Below are 16,231 nucleotides of genomic sequence, written 5' to 3'. Positions count from 1 at the left end.
TCAGAGCGCAGTTCGAGCAGAGCCTGCTGCGCTCTTTCTACGGGAGGAGGAGAGTGGGGTCTCTGGGCTGCCTCACTAAGGCTTGTAGATGAGCCAGTGTCCTCCCCATGGGAGCTGAAACACAGAGCAAGGAAGGACCAAGAGTGGCTGTCCCATCTGGGCTGCTTCAGTACCAGTGACATTGATCCGCTGTCCTGGCCACAGGACTTCTTGGAGGAGTTGCCTCTGTGCCCAGTGAGCACCACAGGCCACCGCTGTGCGGGCTGAAATTCGTGGGATTTAGAAATAGGGGCAGTTGTCACTTGTAGGATTTCACTGAAAAATGCACACGTGTTGTCTGCCCGCCTAGTTATGGAACTGAAGCCGGGACATTTCCACAGCGTTTTGTCATTTATAAGAAAAGATGGTACAAGCTTCTGCAGCTCATTCTCCCACCTGCCAGCTCCACTGGCCAGCTCTTTCCTCCCAAGGCCTGCTGGGAGCAAAACCCTGTCTCCACGTTCCTGTCACGCGTCTGAGGTCCAGCGTGACTTCAGACGGCCTCTCCTCCTACCCAGTGACACGCCTCCAGCCCTGTCTGGGCACCGAGCACACGTGCTGTGAAGGGAGAACACGCCTTTGGTCCTGGCGACTTGGGGGCAACCAGTTCGTGTGTGTCCATTGCAGGCGTTTCCCATGGCAGCTGCATCCCCAGAAACGTCCCTCCTGCACCAGGTGAGGCTCAACACCTGCCAATGAAACAGCAGGTGGAACACCTGTTCCAGGTCTCCAAGACCACCCTGGAGATGGACCTTGAAAAGCTCCCTCCTGGGGCTGGACGTGTGGCCCCCAGGTGCAGCACTGGCCCAGCATGCCAATGCCCTGGGTCTGTAGGCATGGGGGCGGCTCCTGTTTTCCTTAAGTCTCTGAGGTGCGGAGGGCTCCAGAATGAGGTTCTGACTTCCAAAGACATGAGAATGGCAGAAAAGCAGAAGTCTGTGCTCAGGGCTCCCTGTACATGAGGACACGGGCAGGCAGGCTGCTGTCCCTGCGGCTTAGAAATTTGCCTGTGTCAAAGAACACTCAGACACATCCCTATCAGCCCAGCAGGTAGGACCACAGAGTGTGCACCCCAGTGGTCTCGTTTTGAACTGTAAAAGGAGGGGCTGTGTTTCCAAGGAGCCAGGACAGAATCCTCACCCCTGGGGTGCCCTTACCTCCTCCTGTGTTGGCATCACGGTTGGGGCTGACAGTTCCAAGGGTTCTGTTTGAGCAAGTGCAAAGGACCTCTGAAATGCAACCACCTGTTTTTATGCATCTTGCAAAAGCTTATTGCCTCCAGCTCCTAGCTCAGGCTTGGCACATACCAGAGTCTCAATACAGATTTGTTGATTAAGCAAACATACAGAATGAACTCAATAGAAAGGTAGGATAATCTCCAATTAGTAATTATTCCCCTAAAAAGTTATCAAAACTCTTAGGTAGAACTCCGCTGCATGGCACCCTGGTCCCAGGTAGGACAGCCCCTCAGCTGCAGAGCTGGTCCTACAACACTTGCCTTGGGATCGAACGCCCTGCCAGTCCCTGATGTACTCAGGGCTCCATTTGCCCGGCAGTATGTGGGCACCTGATGAGGTATTCAATACACATCTATTGCCTGGGAAAACAGAGTGACTGTAAACGTCTGAAACAGCATTTCCAAGATAGTATGACAAGTTCCCCAAAGATAGACAAATACAGCTTAAAAGATATTCAGCACACTTCATTTTAGTCATTTATGTTATTTTGTGTGTTTAAGAAAAATGAGTTAAGTATGTTAAGCACATATAAACTATTATGTTTATAGAAGCTGCTTCTATAATTAGGTTAGGACCATGCCACTGGGTGACTGAAGTCTGGGAAGCAGATATAAAATATGTCACTTACATACGAAGACAGAACCTTGCTAGCTCATCAGTGGTGAGAAATACCACATGAACAGTGCTTCCCAATTTGGGTCAGTCCAGCCTCATATATTCAGAGGTGCCCGCTGTGAGATGTTTGGGAAGCACAGGAGCTGAGTCATGCCAACAGCTCCTGTGGGGATCAGGAATGCCAATGGAGACATAGTCCTCCCTGGTCCTCTTAGCTCTGTGCTCTCACCCACTCTGTTTTGGGTTCACGACCAAGTCTTTAAATTATATGCTCAGAAAATTAGTAGGTTCAAGCAAAAAGAAGACCCCGAGTGCCTTTGCTGAGTAAAGATTGCATATGAAAGTGGTTATGCCAGCTGAATAAAATCTTTCTGTGTGCCACTTTAGGAAAAGGTCAAATTAATTTCAAGTAATTAGCAGAAAGGCAGCCTTGAGGCATAGATCAGCCCGGGGAACAGGAAACGCCAGAGTTAGGTCAGAGGCAGCCGAGGCGGGGGCTGATTTTTAAGAGGAGAGAACGTCATGATTAAGTTGATTACTGGAAATAGCCCTTCTTATTTTGACCTCCATAGGTATAGACTTAAAAAGCCAGACTTCTGGTATATTTTCTTTGATGCTATTTCTACAATTAATTATGTGAAAGCATACAGTGTGCCTCAGCCATGACCCAGTATTGGAGATTTGTTTCTTTAAAATCAACTGAGAGTGTACACGAATGCGCACTCTCCCTCCCTCTTCCTCTCTCTCTCTTTATCTCTCTCTCTCTTATACACACATGCCCTGTGTTCTGACAGCTGGCAACCCTGAATATGTCTAAGGCTACATCTTGGTTTCTAATACCACTCTCCTGTGAACTGGAATCCCTTGGATAAATGGTTAATTTTAGGACAGGTACTGGAAGTATATCAGATGAACCTGGTGTATTTCAGGTGACAGGAAGAAAATGCTAACACACACACACACTGTCACACACCAACCAATGGGTCCATGTCAAAGGCACACGGGAGTCTGTTGAAAGAACTCCCACCACCAAAGCAGGAGAAATTTGATCAAACTAAATTTTAAAAAGAGCATTGAATTGCAACCTAAAGCATAAACTAAATATCCATAGTGCCCTATGATATGAATAAATGATTAAATACATAAATAAATAGGAAGAGCAGACAAACATCACATGCCCACGAATTCATTCATTCATGCAGCTACTTGCTCCTCAAAGAGGGAGCATGTGTTCCTCCTCAAGAGTGGCTGAGCAGTGACTTGCTTTTCATGAACACCTCCTGAAAACTGCCAATCGCCAAAATCAAGGAAAGCCCAAGACAGTGACACGAGCAAGAGGAACCCAAGGGGACAGGAGACTAAGTGGAACACAGAGTCCTGGAAGGGCTCCCGGACAGAAGGAGGACATCAGGAAAGAGCCAAGGAAATCCGAACAGGTCTGGGTTCAGGTGATAGCAGCACCTCAACGTTCGTTCACCAGTCGTACCAAGTGTGGTCACAGTGCCAGGTGCTGACCGCAGGGAACTGGGCTGAGGTCTACAGGAACTCTGCACCATCTTTGCAATTTTTTTCATGAATTTTAAACTGCTCCTTTATAAACTGCTCCTACACAAAGCTTATCATCAGCCTATCAAGAGCAGTCTTTGGATGGGGTCGGCGGGCAGAATCAACTTTTATTCTCTTGGCCCCAAATCTCCAGTGGGAGGATTTGCTAAAGACACGTGGTCTTTTACCCACTTATGGGAGTGCCCTTGGTGCATCTCAGTGGGGCCGGATCTTGTCCCCGAAGGGGTGAGACTTGGCACTCAGGAAGCAGGTGAAATTTCTCTGGCGTTAGTCATCACGGCCTCCCACGCCCAGCACGGCTCAGGAAGTCTTATTCCTTAGTGCTCGATTTCTCTTGTTAGGCAGGCATCAAATTTTAATTTTAAATAGTGTGATTTCCCTTTTGGCAGCCAATGTGACAAACAGTGTAAAACACGGGTCCCACCACCAGGACACGTGTCGCATGCGTGTAGCACAAGGACAAGACACGGGGTCATCAGGAGCACGGCCAGTCCACACAGGAGACCCTCACATGCACCCTGCCTGGCCGCCCAATGGTCCTGTGCACAGCTGCCACCTTTAACATGACTTTACACACTTGGCAGCTCTTGTGGGAGGTTTGAAAAATCTATAAAGGAAAAGAATAGGAGGACTTTTTAAAAAATCTTGAAATTTTGGTTGAGCAAAAACATCATCGCTATCTCACTGAGCAGCTCTGAGGGAACTCGTGATTTTGGAGGCACTTCTGGTGAGCAGGGGGGTGGCGTCCTTGGCCTTCCTGTGACATGAAGCTAGGAAATACACAGTGACACACGGCAAATGTCTTTGGGGAAGATGAGCTCTTTGGTTGAAAGTCAAATTCTGAATCATAATCCTTTCTAGAAGTTCTATTTTCTATTAAATGACCTCAATTCCTTAAATCCCTCTCCCCTATTAAAAGATGTCAGGCTGAAAAGAAAAATGTATATTCTAAAGTTAAATGTAATCTCTATATCCTTGTGTGTGTGTAAAATCTGTTACAAATACCATGCAAACGTAAATGTGAATGGCATGGGAAACGGGCGCGGGTAACATGGCAATGTTCTGCACAGTCTCTGTAAATTTTCAGGGAATCTAAACCTGTTCTAAAATAAGCTGTTCATGTTTTAAGATCACGTGTCACTCAGTTCTCAGTGAAGTGCACTAAAATCCGTGAGCTTCTCCAGAGCAGGACTGGTCTCCCGCATCCCTGGGTCATGGGAACTTGACTCAGGCTCTGGGACACAGCGGGCATCCATGTGTCCTTGGAAGAATGAAATACAGAAAACAGACTTCGCCCTGCTTCTTTTCTCCTGACATCAAGAAACCATTGCCTACATGTCAGTCAAACATGTAAAGTGTTTTCCAAGGATTACTTAAACAAACAAACAAACAAAAATACAAAAAACAAAAAACAAAAAAACCCATAATCTCTGAACAATGCAGGCTACGATCTCACCTAATATTGTGCAAATAAGTTCAGGCATTTTAAAATATGCTTTTTTAAAAAAAGCTCTGTCATGATGTTCGTTATGTTAGAGGTTTACAGGGGGTTAGAAAAAGATGGAGCTGATTCAATAAAGAACAGTTTTAAAAAATGGAAACAGCCCCGGCCCCCACAGGAAGAAATGGAGAGCCCCCTGCAGGGGACCCCACCGTGACAAGCAGGATACCTTGGCCTGCTTCCCCCTCTTCATGGGTTGGCTGGAAAGGAAGAGGGAAGACCCTGGCAGGGAGGGGGGCTGGAGCAGTCAGAGCTTGAAGAAAGCCAGATCTCCTAGCGGTGGGGGAGACTGCCAGGGAGCGCCAGGGATGAGATCACCAGCCTGCCCTCTGACCCCTGACCTCGGTGTCTGGAGTCAACAGTGCCCGTCCTGGTCCCATGTGCACATAGGGAAAGAGAGCTAAGGATCCTGGGAGGCAGCAGAGCACTGTGGGAAGGACAGGAGATCCCGGGGTCTAAGCAGCAGGGTGCTTACAGGGCCCCGTCAGGGTGGATCCAGGAGGGACGTCTGGACTGTCCAGATGGCAGTTCCACCTGCAGCCCCCAGGAAGACACCCAGCTGCCTGGGTTGGTACAGCCTGTGAGCCAAGACTGACTTCATGGTTTTAAATGTCTTTTTCTTTCTTTCTTTTTTTTTTTTTTTAAGAATATTTCATGACTCATGAAAATCATACTAAAGTCAAATTTTAGAGCAGTAGAGAAGTTTTAGTGTTACATGGTGTTACCTGCCCATCTTCTCCAACCCACCAGTGGGCACCTGGCAACCTGGAGACCGGCTGTCACCATGGGGAGACAATGCCACTGACATCAGCTGGGACAACAGGGATGCTGTGCTAAGTAGCCCACCAGGCACAGGACAGCCTCCCCCTCTACGCTTGGCAAGGAGTCATCCAGCCCGACAGCAAGGTTGCCCGGTCGGGAGGCCTGCCGCGACGTAGGCGGACACTCAGAACGAGTCGGAGGAAGAGGAGAGGGGGCTGAGACGCGCCAAGGTCACGCGTGCTGTGCCCACTGGTGAGGCGACCATCACCACCTCCTGCGCAGGAGAGGAATGGGCGGAGCAAGGGCTAGCGACGGCCCGACGTCACACAGCAAGCGGGAGCTGAATCCACTCTGCAGGTCCAACTCCACTGCCCTCCTCCGGCCCCTCTGCTTGGCCTCCGTTCTTGAAAAGGGCTGAATTCCAGACTAAGACACCAGGGTGCTAACTTTCTTCCCTCTCTACATCCTCTCTCCAGAAGGGAGCAACGGGGCAGCTGGTGGGCTCTGAGACCCTCTGCAGGAGTGAGGCCTCCCGCCCTCTCCTGTCCCAGACACAGCTTCCCGCAGTCAGGCCAGGGGTGGCCAGGGGCGGGGCAGACCTTCCCTGGGGTCTGCAGAGCCTAGAGGTGAAGCTCCAGCTCCCGAGCACCGCAGTGTCTTCTGAGGAGCTCCACTGTGGGGCCACGGAAATCTCCGGCTCTCGGGAGGAAGCCACTGGCAGGCTGGCAAGCTCACGTGGGCCAGAGTTCCCCCGGTCCGGACACCTAACCCTGGGCAGCTTGCCCACGTGTCGGTACCACTGCCCAGCCTGCAGCAACTCCTGCAGCATCTGGAACAGCCCCTTGGACGAGGAAAACCATCCTCGCTAAATAACCCACCCAGAGAGTAAGGGAACTGCCCTGGCATGGAGAGATGCGTGCGAGGGCCATCGGGACGTTAGCAGCCCCCAGTGGAAGGCAGCCTTCTACCAACCTGTGGGAGGCCTCCGAGTAACCGCAAGGACCCGCGCTGGCTAGAAAGAAGTGGGCAGCGTGTACAAATTTGAAGCAGCTTGCAATCTGAAGAGTGGTTTCAAACTCTCAGCAGAAATGGGAGGCCCTCCCCGCAGCCCCTGATAGTGTTAGGAGAGGATGTGAATGTCGACTTCCTCCTGTGCCTTTCTGTAGCTGCCATGACATCTGCACAGCAGGAAGTGACCCTGGCCAAGGCGGGTCTCAGAGTGATTATCCAATGTCCTGTGGTCACCCCAGGGGTGCCACTAAGGGAGGAGGGAGAACAGGCTGTGGTTCTGGTAGAGGCTTGCCTACATACAGATGAGACCCTGGGCTTCCCCAGCATCACAACCAAAAAGGGGGGTGGTGGGGGGTGACTGAGGGCTTAGTGCTGCAGCCACTGCCCTGAGGGAAAACGTGGGGGGGTGGGCAGAAAGAGAAACTGACAAGGACCAGCCTGATCCGGCCAGGGTGCTGAGTCCCAAGTCAGCCTGAGGGCTTAGCCAGTAGCAGATGAGCCTCACTGCAGCCTGCGATTTGCAGCTTCCATCCCAGCCCAACACGGCACTGCTTCCCTGAACAGCGGGAGCCTGTGGGGTGGGTTCAGTGGAGTTGAGCCTATTTTTAAGGCTGTGCTGTATCATGATATCCAACAGAAAGAGCCGGCATTGCTCTGGAGGAGGGAGACATGTGTCCCCTGGAGACAGAAGGAACCACAGACACAGCAGAGGCTGCGCTCCCCTGGCACACACTCTGGTCACGAGCTCTGGGGACACTAGAGGTTGCGCTCATGGGTACCACTGACGTGGTGTTGTAGTTGGTTTTCGCTGCTGTGACTAGAGGACCCCAGGAGAACAACTGTAGAGGGGAAGGTTTACTTAAGGGCTCACGGTTTCAGAGGTCTCAGTCCACAGAAGGCCAGCTCCGTTCCTCCAGGCTCCAGGTGAGGAACATCATGGTGGAAGAGGGTGGTGAAGGGAAGCAGCTCACATGTTGATCAGAAGCAGAGAGAGACTCCACTTGTGGGAGACAAAGCTACACTCACCGCTTTAGTTACCACTCAGTTAATCCCTATGGGAGATTAAAGCACGGATTGGGTTAAGGCTCTCACCCAGTAATAACCCAATCATCTCCTCTGAACCTCTTGCACTGTCTCACAGGTGAGCTTCAGGGGGACACCTCCACAGCACATGGTATCTCTGTGGCACCTATTTCTACATGTGCATAGGCTGAATGTGCAAGAGTTAAATGTGCACCTGGTAGGCTGTGCAGCACAGAGACGGGTCTCACTTGCTAAAGAAGGTACGGGAAGGAAACACTTGGTTGTGTGGTAGGAGGCCAGGACAGAGTTCCCAAGACCTAGCGCCATACAAGCTGGGACTTCAAGAATTAAGACTTGGTAATTAAGACTTGGGGAGCAGAAGAACATGGGAACGTGGCAGATCTGGGCAATCTGCTGCCACTCACACGTGGCAGGAGAGGTGGGAGGTGCCCCAGGCCCAGGGCAGCCAGGCTGGCAGAGCACTGTGGCTTCATGCTAAAGAACTGACTTTGAGGGATCAAGGTGGCTTTTGAAGGTTTGGAGGGCAGGCAGGGGACCCAGTCCACAGTGTCTCCACAGACCACCCTGTCTCCACTTATGGACTGGGATGGGCAGCACCAGGCATGGAGTGCACGGGGCACATAGCAGTGCCAGGCCAGAGTCAGTTGCTGCCTCCAACCATATGACTTGTGAACAGAAACAAGGTGACAACCTTATCTTCTAGGGGTTGTTCTGTGACGTAGAGAATACAAGGTGACCAGAGGGCATGGTGTCCACTCTGGGGCCCAGTGAATTTGAGGTAACTGGGAACTTTTCTGTGAAGGTAGTTGTAGTTCGTCAGAAGTCAAAGACTGAACCTCAGGCGTCAAAGCAGAGTGCGGGGTGTGGATTTCAAGTCCACTCATGGAAGATGACACACGTTAAACTCACAGGAGCTGAGGGTGTCGCTCAGTGGCGGAGCACTCACCTAGCACGCACAAGGCCCAGGGTTCCAGCCCCGGCACCACGGTCAGTCAGCCAGCCAAGTCCCAGCACAGACAGTGCATGGGGCCCTTCCTGCCTGTGGCCCTCAGTGAGTGGCAGCCCTCCCCTGCATTATTCATGTGTGCCCGAGGCTCAGGCAGAGTGTGAGGTCATGGGGGTGAGCAGCAGGGCCAGTGGAGCCTCGGTGGGGTCTACAGAGCACTCAGGGGAGAGCAATGGGGAAGGAAGAAAGCAGGAAGAGCCATGAGAGGCTAGAATTAAAACACGCAAGGAACGGAGAGGGAACAGGGTCTCGGGCCAGAAGAGCAGATTTCAGAGAGGGAAAGCGAGCCAGCCGCCAGGTAAGTAAGATGAAGCAGGGAGGTGGCGCTGGCCTAGAGGTCTACTGTGACTTCCCAAAGGCAGTTTTGGTGAAGTGTTAGAGATGGAAGGTGCTACCAGGGGCTGGGCAGGCAGGAGGTGAGCTCGCCAACATGGGCCACCCCTCTGGGGAATCTGACTGTAAAGGAATGGACAGGCAGGGCTACTTCATGGGAGAGTAGGCCTTAGTTTTTATTTTCATCAGTTTGGGGAAAAAGCAAGAGGAAATGTGTGGAGCAGAATCTCCTGGAGCCATTTTAGTTAGCTGCTAGTTGCTGCTAGAAACTCACACTGCACAGGGGAGGCGCTGGCTCCCTTTACCCTTGATCTGTCCTGATCCCTTTACCCTTGATTCTGCACTCCGCGTGCTAGCTTCCTAATTCCAGTCTCATGTGGGAAAGCTGGAAACTGGAAGTCTCCTGGAGCGTTCGGAGGCCGAGCTCTACCATCAACCAAACTGTGACCTGCCTCCCTGGGTTGGGCTGGGTGCTCTCCAAGGTTGGAGATTGGTCCCTAACTCATTTCACCTCACACTTGGGGGGTGAGGTTTCATTCCCAGCGAAACGTGGAAGCCATTGTTTCATCTTGTTTTTACAATGACCCTCGGAGGAGGAAGGCAGATAAGTTATCACCATGCCACAGACGGCAGCCAGCTCAGCCCAGAAGCTGGGGCCTTCCTGTGGGCACAGGCCACGCCCCCTGCGTCCCTCCACTCTTCCTACTGAGTTCTCACTGGCTGCAATGGCTTGAGACCTGGTTTGAAAGGGACACACTAATGTCCCATCCAGATCTGTTTCAACCACAGATCTGAGAGGGGGTGGTGGCTGGGACAGAGCTGAGGCAGGAGCACCCAAGGCACCTCTGTCTAAATCCCTGGGTCAAGGTGGCCGGCCCTCCACTGCCAGAGGCAGTCTCAACTCCCCAAGTGCTTCTGGACCTTGTGTGCTCATGACACCACTTTGGGCAGTTTTTTAAAGGGAAGATACCTGGGTCTTCCCCAAAACAGGTTAATAAACTCTCAGAGAGACACTGACCACTGATATTTGTCAACATTTCCAGGTGATTCTAATATGCAGCCAGATCCAGAACAAGTGTGCGGAGCAAGTGAACAGTATAGTGAAAACCAGATTAGCCGGGGGTCCTTTCTCTCGGAGGATATTTATGACAGCAGTCCCTCCCTCCCATGTAGCCAGGACCCAAGTACGGGGTTTGTCCTCAAGGTCACTAACCCACTGGCAAATCTAATTGACTCTTCCTTCTAAATACATCTGCAGTCTGGCTGGTGTAGCCACTGCCCATGAGCAGGCCGGAGCGGCTCCCTCTCCTTCCCAGAGTGGCTCAGCCTCCTGACCATGCTCCTTATCTCCACTCAGGGACCTGTGTGTGAGTTTGTATAGTGGTACGAGCTGGGACAGAGCACATCTGGGCAAGTGAGCACAGGTGGCCTCACAGGATGAAGGAAATTAGGCACAGGAAGGGGTGCAGACCGGAACCTGGGTCAGTGGTCAAGGTGGGCAGTGGTTAGTGACAAGCCCCTAGACCATGAAATAATGTACTTTTAGGCCAAGACTCTAGTTTGCCTTCCTGCTGTGGACGTGAAGTTCACCTGTGAAGGTGAAGCAGATGGTGAAGAGTTAGATCCTCGTAGGAAATCCTTCTGGCAATTTACCTGGAGGGAGCCCAGCCTGGAATCTGGCCCCCTTCTCTCCTGCCCAGGCTCTAGTGGCCTTCCCAGGAGGCACCATCTGATGGCCACGAGGACAGATGCTAAGAGGCAGGCGTGACAGAGCACGGCTCGGGAGGCTGGGGCAGGAGGGCTGCAAGTTTGATGCCAGCCTGGGCAACTCAGCAAGACCTTGTCCCCAAATCTAAAAAAATATACAAAGGGCTGGGGACAGAGCTGGGGACAGAACGTTGCTCGGTTCCATCCCCAGTACTTCAGACAGAGAAAGTGTGTCATTGTCTCTGTACCAACAGGAACCCTTCTCATTGTTCTGAATTCTGCACATGTCCTCTCTGGGGAAGAATAATTACCAAAAAAACTGACGTCAAGGTTGGTAAGTCCCATCAACTCATGATGCAAATGTTTAACTGCCAGAGAAGGAGGGTCACGCTTTGTCACCTTCTCAGGACAGGTGTGTTTTCTCCAGGCTAGGTCATGTGTGGGAGCCCTGTGGGGCGCACCCCCGTTGTGGCTGCTTCTGCCCACGCCTGTCTCCCGTGGGTCTGATGCCCACACCGCAGATGCACTCAGCGCCCCGGTTCCCTGCAGACCGGCCACTCACACCCGCCCTTTTCCGGCTGCTCTCTGAATCTCGCTGAAAAAGGTGAGATTCCTCCTACCATCGTCCTTCCTGGCGCCCCTCCCCTGTGGGCTCCCGGAATGATCTGTGTGTCTTTCTTAACACTTGCTGCAATCTGAATTCTGCTATGTGTCCCTCACTGGAAGGTGAGGCCCAGGGGTAGTCACGTTCTGCCACCCTCGCAGATGGCACGCCCAGCCCTTGGCACATCAGAGGCACTCTATTAAATGTGGCTGGACGGCAAGAGGCAGATCTGAACATCTGTTTACTGCAGTAAGACAGGCAGAGATTTGCGGCAAAAGTGCTCATCTCCGTGAGTACCCTTCATCCCCATGAGGATGCTCTGTGATGATACAGCTGGAAACTAAACTCTTGACTGCTTTGACAACAAGGACAGATACACACAGCCCTAGGCAGATCCCTCCTCCTGTGCTCACTCATGTCCTCTCCAGGGAGAATCCTGGCAAGCACCCACGCACGTGCTAACAGGCCACTCACACACACCCTGTCGCATGCAGGCTTTGGGCAGCTGCCCACCAGACATGAGCACGCACGGTGATCACAGAGCCAGCACACTGATGTCATGGACTGCATGCTGAGCTGAGCTGCGTGGTACTACAGCAAAAGGCTATTCCCCACTCTCCCAGGTCCCCGTTCTCTTAAATGACACCAGCATCATGGAACTGGTTCATGGAACTAGTTCAGTGCAGTCTCTTTTATCACCTTGTGGTTCTAATTCTGGAGTAGAATCCCAGAGGAGCCGGGCATCCATCAAACAAGAATGGCTTTCCTAGTTTCCTACAAAGATGGTGCTCATGACCCAGGATCATTAGCTATGAAGTAACTGTGGCCAGCAGCGGGTGTGCCAACCCCTCCTCCCGCTGCGGGTAGGCAGGACTGAAGAAGCCAGGTCAGAAAACAGAGCAAAGCTGAATTGGTCCATGCCCCTGGCAACCCAGTTCTTAGCAACTTGCTCTGATTTCCCCGAGATAGGGGACACCAGTGAAGTCTACATTTCAGAGGAATGATGCTGGGCAAAAATACTTTCTTAACATAAGTATGTCCCAAAAGTTGCATAGAATATACTTATGCTAAAAAAAATTCATTGTTTATCTGAAATCTAATTTTGGGGGGTATTCTGTGCTTTTATTTGCAAAATCTGGCAACTCTACCCGCAGGGGAGGTCTCCATAAGAGCTTCTACCACCCAAGTAACTTAGACCATTCTTAACTTTTATATTATTAGTACCTATGAATATTTTAAATAGACATACGTTGTCTATCAAGCAGGATACTCCTCTTTTTTCTGTATCTATCATATTGCTTCTAATTTTGCTGATTAACATCAAGATGAATCTTTTTTTCTATCTTGAGCTTTTCTCCCAGGAAATGTCACCAATCCTGCAATGCTTGACTAGCCCTTTGCCTATTTAGTTTGCAACTATCTCCATGAAACAGAAATGCTTTTAAAAAGTGAGGGTTCGGCACTGGGATCCTTTAGTCGAACGACCAACCTTTCTTAAGATCATTTTTAATGCCAGCTTTCTAGAAAGTGAACTGATGATTTAAATCATCCTATCATGACTCACAGAGTGGGTTCCTGCAACCATTCCAGAGAGCTACCTAGGGTTTTCGCACTCTTGACTGCTCTTTTTAAAAATCTGTTTTCTATCATGAAAAATGATCTAAAAATAGTTCCAATAACACAAGGATAAAGCCATCTGTCTGATCTCTCCAAAAAGCTCATATTTCTATAGATTTTATCACTTTCCAACTATTCCCTGCAAGTTCTGAAATGTAAGAAATTCTTGCCAATTTGGCAGATAAAACTCAATGAAATATTGAATTTAATCACTAATATTTCAATTATTTTATACCATTCTTTTGTATCATAGAAGGTGCAAATCAAATACGTCAAAATAAAAAAATGCAGACTCCATTAAAATTCATTACACATTTCGTAAGTTGCATGAAAACAGTTGTACCGATAATCAATTGAAAAAAGTGAAATGTTGATTAAACAGACATGAATCTTAAAACGCTTATCAATCAAGTAAAGGAACCTGGAAGTTGTATATCTAGTAATGGAATCCTTGATGTTTGCTTGAAAAATAAATTTCAATAGATGCAATATTGTTGGGTCACTCCTTGGAACTGTCACATGGACACTGGGTTCCATTTTATCTTCTGAAGACGAAAGCTTTGGTTCTACTACAAAGTTAGCATTGCAACAGGTGAAGACAAACTTGCATAAAAGGATATCAGTGCAGTGAATGTGATTTGAAAAGTTCAACAGTCTCAGAGCTGGGAAAAAACGAGAGTAAAAGCAGCTGACCTTTGCCCCGTCGCCCTTGACTGGGATCCCGAGGTCTCCGTTCAGAAGAAAGGCACTGGCAACTTCATAGGCTCCTCCCTGGTCCCATAAGCTCGCCCCTGAATCAAAAGAAAAGGAGCCCGTGTTTCATTTTCTTGGGAGGAGTCTGGCATCAGAGGCTTATTTCGTAAAAGACACAGTGGAAATATTTGGAAGTTGAGTAAGTCCAGGGAAACACCAAAATCCATTAAATCATGGTAGGTGTTAGAACTGATGAATTCTCTGTCCATCTCACCCTGAAAATACCATACCTTAAAGAAAACATTCATGTTTCCTTCCAGACCTACGACACGTGCTGGGCTGTTATCACAGACCAAGTGTGTAGTTCAGTCCTTCAACAAGCAACAAAAACACATGAGTTGCGACTTTTTAAAATGATGCATTAACGTCTTACCTAAGAGCAGCTCTCTATTAAAAGTCTCAAGGCTTTAGCTGTATTAAGACTAAATCCATTTACGTAAGTCCCAGTGAATCTGTTAAACACAATGCCAAAGCTCCTTTCCATACTTACGAAGCCTAATTTTATAAGCTTCACTAAGTGATTCTATAGACAAAATTAATTTGCCAGTTCAGACTGACTAGACTGGTTTATGTTTTAAAAAATCAAGTCTTTCAATAAACTCTTACATGCTCTTGCTTCTTGGGGTCCCGTCTGTCGCACCAGTTAATAGACTGACACAGGTCCAATCCAACCCCATTTCCATAAACAATCTTAATGGAAAGTGTAACTCTTCTCTTCTGGAGAGTATATCACTTTCCTAACGAATCCCGTCACTTCTCGGTCCTGCTCTTCTATGAGGTCATGCTGCTGCTATTCGGTGCAGCCACGGTACAGCCCCCAAGGTAAAGATGGGACCAGAGACCCTCACATGTTATTCCCATTTCTTCAACCAGGACTCATAATTTTCAGACCTGAGTCATAATAGCACAGTTTTAAGTTACTAAAGAGTTCACATTTATGGGGCACGAATGGTATTGAAATTTTAATCCTAGACATTTTACAATTCCCCCAATACTTTTAACTCCACACCATGTTATCATCCGTGATGTGGAAGTCTGCAGCTATAGTCAGGTTACAAAAGGATCACTACGGCAGTATTGACTGTCTGACGCAGCCTCTCCAGAAGATTCCCAAGCTGTCACCAGGCATTTCGAAACGCCTGGTCTACGAGGGCAGAGGGAACAGGGATGAACTGAAAGTCAGGCACGTGGCCAAGACAGAGGAATGAGCTGGGTCTCTTGGCCATGTGAGGAGGATGGAGCTGTCTCAAGCCTGTGCATCCAAGAGAGGGGTACAGATGCCCCCTTCACAGACATTCTTGTACCTGGAGAGACAACTAAGCCAGCACAAACTGAGCATCCCTAACCTAAAAATCTGAAATCCAAAATGATCCAAAATATGACACTTTTTGAGCCCAAAATGACACAAGTGGAAAATTCCACACCTGACTTCTTGTGACAGCTCACGGTCAAAACATAGGTGCACTAAAATTGTTCTGTATGGCACCTTGTTCATACAAGCCTATGCATATAAAGTGTATATGAAGGATGAACTAGCTTTGTGTTTGGACTTGGGTCCTATCCCCAAGATACTTCACTATGCACATGCAAATATCCCCAAAACTAAAAAAAACTTCTACAAAATCCAAAACCCAAATGCTTCTTGTCCCTAGGGACCAGATAAGGGCCACTCAACCTGCAAGACATTTCAGAGCAGCTGGTGCTACTGAAGGGCAGGACGTGGGAGTCTGCATTGTACTTGAGACCCTCTTGCAAATCTACCACCATCTCAAGATAAAAAGTTAGTAGGAAATGTAGCAGGATAGGAGGGTTCTGGGGAATGGTCCTCTTGATGGAGAAACCAGGAAGATCCTTGCCTTTGGTTGAGGATGGGGAGTGCACCAACTAAGACCCGAGAAGGAGCACCCAGCCCCACTGGAGCCAGGAGAAGGGCAGTCAGCTGAAGAGGTTGAGCTTTGTCTTTTCCTGCCTCGGGGCAGAGTACACAAGCCCAGGGAGACGACCCACGGGATATGTACGCAGAGTACAGATCGGCCCCCAGGGCTGCCCTCAAGGCTGTGCCAGAACCTGGTCTCTTGCTCGGGACCTCATGGGATTCACGTGTGAGAGTGGGTTCTGATCCGGTTGTGCAGCTCTTGAAGGTCAGACTACAGAGTGCGAAGTGCAATTAAGTGAACTTATCAGAGAGCTCATGGAGTTAGAATTGGGTTAAATTTGCTTGGAAATAGCAGCAACCGTGGAGTGAAAAGTACAGACCCCTCTGGACTTCCCTTCAACCACTGAAAACCACATCCTGCACCCCCAGAGCCACAGCACCTCAATGTCTGCTCCTCACAGACAAACCGGCTGGGTTACAGGCTACTCCTGGCACTCAGAGTTTGCAACAGGAGTACCTTGCTAGTTAACTGCAAATCCAGTTGTCCCAGGGTCCATCC

General features: G+C 49.6%; 1 protein-coding gene across 2 annotated transcripts in view; it reads right to left on the bottom strand.

The window, feature by feature from the left end:
• Positions 1-16,231, bottom strand: part of ADAM12 (ADAM metallopeptidase domain 12) — a 331,659-nt gene that overhangs the window by 269,918 nt on the left and 45,510 nt on the right. Inside the window, exon 2 of one of the 2 annotated variants that reach the window (XM_079136781.1) lies at positions 13,737-13,834. In XM_079136781.1, coding sequence (XP_078992907.1) covers positions 13,737-13,834 — 98 coding nt within the window. Of the gene's footprint in view, positions 1-13,736; positions 13,835-16,231 lie in introns of those variants that run through there. The other variant, XM_079136782.1, reaches the window with a different exon arrangement.

This window comes from Sciurus vulgaris (genome assembly GCF_902686455.1).
Source record: "Sciurus vulgaris genome assembly, chromosome: 4".
Lineage (NCBI taxonomy): Eukaryota > Metazoa > Chordata > Mammalia > Rodentia > Sciuridae > Sciurus > Sciurus vulgaris.
This window is presented reverse-complemented; position numbering and strand designations above follow the sequence as displayed.